Genomic DNA, 5,905 nt, shown 5'->3' with positions numbered 1-5,905 from the left:
TATACATATAATATACATATATNTATGTATTTATTTGTATGTATCTATCATAATGAGATACGTGAACATATATATATATATATATATATATATAGATAGATCAGTATGTGCCTTATATGTTGCATTCAACAGCATCCGCCAGATTTGGAGGTTTCTTCGTCAGGTTGATCCCCTAACGTTACACCTTTAGTACCGTCAGTACCCTCGGTGGTAGAAGGCATGTCTAAAATCTGCAGTGGGACGATCATGAGCGAAATTAAAAAAATGTATCAGAAGGTACAGTACACGTTTTACCATAGAAGTTAGAAAATACAACGCATTCAGCCAGGAACATATTCAGCATCTATATACTGGTACACGAGTCACAAGTCTAGAATACGATAACAGAATGTAGACACGTAAGCAATTTGCAGCGTGATAGACAGAAGTGAAGTTACCAATAAAGTACCGGAATGCACTCAACAAGTGATGATGATAGGATCTGGAACAGAATCAGAATCGCCATATACACTGATATATCTTATTTGAAGTCTGAAATACTGTACCAGAATGTAGATTGTAGGCGTGCCTGATTTTGCCGTATGCTTATTATGCAACAATCACATAAAGATAGAATGACAAGTATATTCATGATCAGTGACAGCTGCAAACAGCACTAGAACCTACAATACGATAATTGCCACGGGAAAATTTTACAATCAACCGTAGAACAACAATCTAATGATACCAAGAAGTTCGATGATATACATATAAATTGCAATCACTCAGTTTCAGATTGGGAGAAATATGGGTTGCACATTTTCAAAGGCGATATTATAGTACAAGGGTATGTCCGAAACCTGAAGAACTATTCATCGTCTACTCTGTACCAAATGATTATTTACATATATTTACCTGCGGGAAGGATCCAATATATTACTACATCGTTCAATGGCAAGTACAGGTTAAACATTAATTCTATATTGAGGGCAAATGATCGATATACTAAAAAAAAACATTAAACCCAATAGCCAGATGTAATGCGATGTACATTGAGGGCAATTGCTGGATGTAATAGAACACGCACTCAAAAATCAAAAGCGGAAATGTGTAATGTATTCTCTGCACAAGATTTTCTAAGATATTCATCACATGTTACAATAAGCATTATATGAGTATTACATGATACAATAAACATTCCATGAACATAACATGCTACAACTAACATTCCATGAACATCGTATGGTACAATGTACATTCTATGAACAACACATGTTACAATTAACATTCCATAAATATCACATGTTGCAAATAACATTCCATGAACCTCACATACTACAATTAATATTCCATGAACATCATATGGTACAATGTACATTCCATGAACTACACATGTTACAATTAACACTCCATAAATATCACATGTTACAAATAACATTCCATGAACCTCACATACTACAATTAATATTCCATGAACATCATATGGTACAATGTACATTCCATGAACTACACATGTTACAATTAACACTCCATAAATATCACATGTTACAAATAACATTCCATGAACCTCACATACTACAATTAATATTCCATGAACATCATATGGTACAATGTACATTCCATGAACTACACATGTTACAATTAACGCTCCATAAATATCACGTGATATAATTAACATTCCATGAGCATCACATGTTACATTCCATGAACATCATATGTTACAATTAACATTCCATGAACATCACAAGGTACAACAAACATTGCAGTCACTGGCTGGATGGATATAATACCTTTTGTACGAGTTCCTCGAACGCCTGTTTGACGCCCACATCCGTCTTCGCACTCGTCTCTATAAACATCATGTTGTGTTTCTTTGCCATTTTTTCCGCGTCTTCCGCAGACACTTCCCGCTCATCTTCCTGAGAAAGCAATGGCGATACAGGTACGATATCAATGGCAGTATGCATGCATTCTATAGGGTCACACGCGTGTATATACACGTTGGGAGAAAGTGATGGTAGTACATGTAAGATATCAATCGTAGCATACATGCATTCTAAAAGGTCACACACGTTTATATACATATTGGGAGAAAGTGATGGTAATACAGGTAAGATATCAGTGGTACCATGCATGTATTCTATAGGGTCACACACGTGTATATACACATTGGGAGAAAGAGATGGTAATACAGGTAAGATATCAATGGTAGCATACATGCATTCTATAGGGTCACACACGTGTATATACATATTGAGGATACCTGTCATGGTGATACAGGTAGGATATCAATGGTACCATGTATGTATTCTGTAGGGACACACACGTGTATATACACATTGAGGATATCTGTGATGTTAAATTCCGGATTCGTAGTGCTTATAGTCTATTTACGTCTAATTATGTTCACATCAGAGTACCTATCACATACGCAAGGAGATACATTCATGTAACGATTCCAGGGTTTAGGCATTGGAGGTTTACCCATGTCGCGACAATCGGGAAGCACGCGCATGCCGATTGCACACTTGGTTTAAGGGCGGGGTGTTGTCTTGTGAGATACTTATCTAATAGAAACTCAAACATATACAATACATGCATATGAATAGGTTTGTGTACGTCTCTAGACATAACGTTATGAACCATATCAGAGCTCACACAGACAAGGTCGTACATACCCTATCAATCTTGTTTCCCACTAGCATCTTGGCTACATTCTCGCCATTGGAGTATTGTACTAGTTCCTGAAGCCATCCCTCAATGTTGGTGAACGTGTCTTCTCGAGTTATGTCGTACACTGAAGCGAATCGATCGGATAAACAAAGCACATATGGGGTCACGGTTTAACACAGTGTTTTGATCCAATGTTCATGGGTTGTATATACATCGAAGCGAGTGTGGGGCCGGTAGCCCATTGTACTCGATAGTGCGGGGGTTCAATAGGACAGCAAGCTGCGTTTAGCTATGTGCATGGACATGCGAGTCTAGTACTAAAATACACTTAAGAACACATACAAACCCGAACGTATGCTTGTAGGCATGAAAAGACCAGCTAAAAATTCGTACGAATGTGCCAATTATACATAAGATAGAAGCGTGTGTTGCTTTTAGCACAGACCAATGCCCTTGGAATCATATACCCTCGTATAGCTCAAACAGGCAAGTGAAAGTGTTGCATCGCGTAAGATTGATAACATGATGAATGGGGTGTAGTTGAAGTAAATATACCAAGATATACATGGAAGCAGGTCATGTGCGTGTGTGGCAAATCGACTGATAGGTAAAAGTATTCCAAGACGCGCACATTTGATAATATCCGCGTTAAAATCAGTACATTCGGGCATATGACAAAATATACACACATTTAAATGCATACATGTATACATACACAAAACACAGGCACATATGCATAAACACACACACACACACACACATATATATATATACATACATATATATACATTTATATTACAGACACAGATACACACACATATATATATAATGTATCGAAATTATATAGATATATAGATATATATAGAGATATACAAATATAGCAAGACACACCAAGAGACATACATATATATATATATATATATATCAATATCTATATATCTATACGTGTTTCCGTGGACGACTTACTGAATATGACTCCGTGAGCTCCACGGTAGTAACTGGCTGTTAGTGTTCTAAAACGCTCTTGTCCTGCGGTATCCTGTGAGCATAGCGTATTGATTAATTCGTGTGGGGGTGATGAGGGTTCATATATATATATACATATATATATGAAGACTAGCAGCATATGAACGTAAAAGTGGATGTATGTAAACTTGTGATCACACTTATCAGTCTAGAGGAGTGTGTGTGTGTATCCATATGTACATATCCTCGTATGGATTTCAGCATGTGTGTATATGTGCAAAAGTGAAAATAAGAACATACAGTATTTAATTATATTCAAAAATACCATCAAATACCACGGGTGATGCTGACTGAGAGAGGACGTATACTGCCAAGCGCCTGCAATAGCCTATACTACTACTACAGCATCATTAACATACGATACAACAGACTACAGGCGTTCCAAAGGCTGGCCAGGCTATCCAGTGGTTGCGATAACAGATTCACGCGATACAGGGTGACCTCTCATGCACACAAAGCTGAATGTGTGCATATCTGAGAGATGCGTGTCAATGGAATTAGGACGCAATATGGCAACAGCTGCCACTTAACTGTGCACACATGGCCACTGTTTTGCTGTCAGATATGAAAAAGTGCACATCGACACACATAGAATACTTTATATACAACTGAGTCGGTGTCAACAGTCATTCCTCACGAATGTAGCACAAGACATATATACATGTATCAGGCAGTGTGCCGCACACAGACATAGATAGCATATAGAACCTTACCCAAATGGAGAGTTTGCAGTTTTTATCGTCTCCCACTTCCAGCATCTTGACCTTGAAGTCGACCCCCACAGTCGGCCCTAGATCTTCATCGAACACACCATCGGTAAATCGTACCAACAGACTGGACTTACCAGTGCCACTGCACGTAAAAAAATAATAATAAAAAAACCCGTTTGGGATCATCAGTGGTTGACATAATGTATATAAAGAGCTTGTTTTGTGAATGAAAAAGATACATCAGGCTATCATTAGTGAACGTCATGATATGATTTATATGGAGCCAGTTTGTGAGTGAAAGGAAGGGTATATTGATAGCATAAGTAAACGCCAAATCATAGTGTGACTTGATCTGGTGCTAAGCTCAAAGTCCGGGCACAATTGGGGCGGAAGATCAAATTGCAATCGGAATTGAAATTGAATTTAGAATTGGAACTGTAATTCAGTGTATTAGATACGTGCTTGCGAAACTAAGGGAATATAGCACCATGCACCTCAGAGAGAAAAACAAAAACAAAGTACAATACTGTTGCGCCGTAGCGATTACAACAGTGTTCTGATATTGAATGAGGTTTGGGTTGGGTAACTATTATATTACTGTTGTGATATGAAAAATAACAAAATGCCGGCGTGCCTGTACACTTGAAATGAGTTCAAGACTATCTAAGGACTTCCGCATGAACAGGCCGAGCAAGGCACACACACATTGCGAATAAAACTCCGAAGTGTATTTAACAGTACAATACAAGTATTGATATACAAAATATGTACGGAAGTACACTAACCCGGGGTAGAGGTACATGTACCTTTGTATTTCGTGACTACCAATATGCATGTGTGTGTGTCCGTTTGTGGTTTCTGACTATTTAATGTACATTTAGATGTATATATGTACCCGTATATGTCGCTTAATAGGTAAACTCGGGACTACAGATGTTTATGCATGCGAGCACGTATGTGTACAAAACCTCACGACTACATATATGAATGTATATGTGTCCGTTTGTGGATTCTATATATTAAAAAGCACATTTAGATATCTACATGTACCTATGTATGCGGCCCACTACAAAACTCGTCACTACAAATATATACGTATCTGTGTCCGTCTCTATGATATACTCTTAAACCCCTAACAGGCACAGTTTCAGATTAGAGTTGTGTGTGCTAAGTCCACAAAAAAACACAGATTTGTGTAATCATAGACAAATTTGTATCTCTTTCATCAATCATGACATCCTAAACGCTATATATATATACATGGGAATCTTATACGTATATATATATATATATATATACACACACACACACACACACACACATATATATATATATATATAAATACCAATACGTACAGACACACACACACATACACATACACATACACTCACAACACACACACACATGTATATATATATATATATTTACGTATATATATATATATATATACATTAATATATCTATATAGATATACAGATATATTGATACACACACACACACACATATATATATAAATA

General features: G+C 37.1%; 1 protein-coding gene across 1 annotated transcript in view; it reads right to left on the bottom strand.

Annotated features, from left to right (window-relative positions):
- Positions 1-10: 10 nt before the first annotated feature.
- SARC_08824 (GTP-binding protein yptV3) overlaps positions 11-5,905 on the bottom strand; it is a 6,659-nt gene continuing 764 nt past the window's right edge. Inside the window, exons 2-6 of the mRNA XM_014297180.1 lie at positions 4,392-4,530; positions 3,619-3,691; positions 2,658-2,776; positions 1,770-1,898; positions 11-230 (exon numbers count right to left, since the gene is read on the bottom strand). Of these exons, the coding sequence (XP_014152655.1) occupies positions 126-230; positions 1,770-1,898; positions 2,658-2,776; positions 3,619-3,691; positions 4,392-4,530 (565 nt within the window). The 3' untranslated portion in view covers positions 11-125. The remainder of the gene's footprint in view (positions 231-1,769; positions 1,899-2,657; positions 2,777-3,618; positions 3,692-4,391; positions 4,531-5,905) is intronic.

The sequence above is a fragment of the Sphaeroforma arctica genome, assembly GCF_001186125.1.
Source record: "Sphaeroforma arctica JP610 unplaced genomic scaffold supercont1.834, whole genome shotgun sequence".
Lineage (NCBI taxonomy): Eukaryota > Ichthyosporea > Ichthyophonida > Sphaeroforma > Sphaeroforma arctica.
This window is presented reverse-complemented; position numbering and strand designations above follow the sequence as displayed.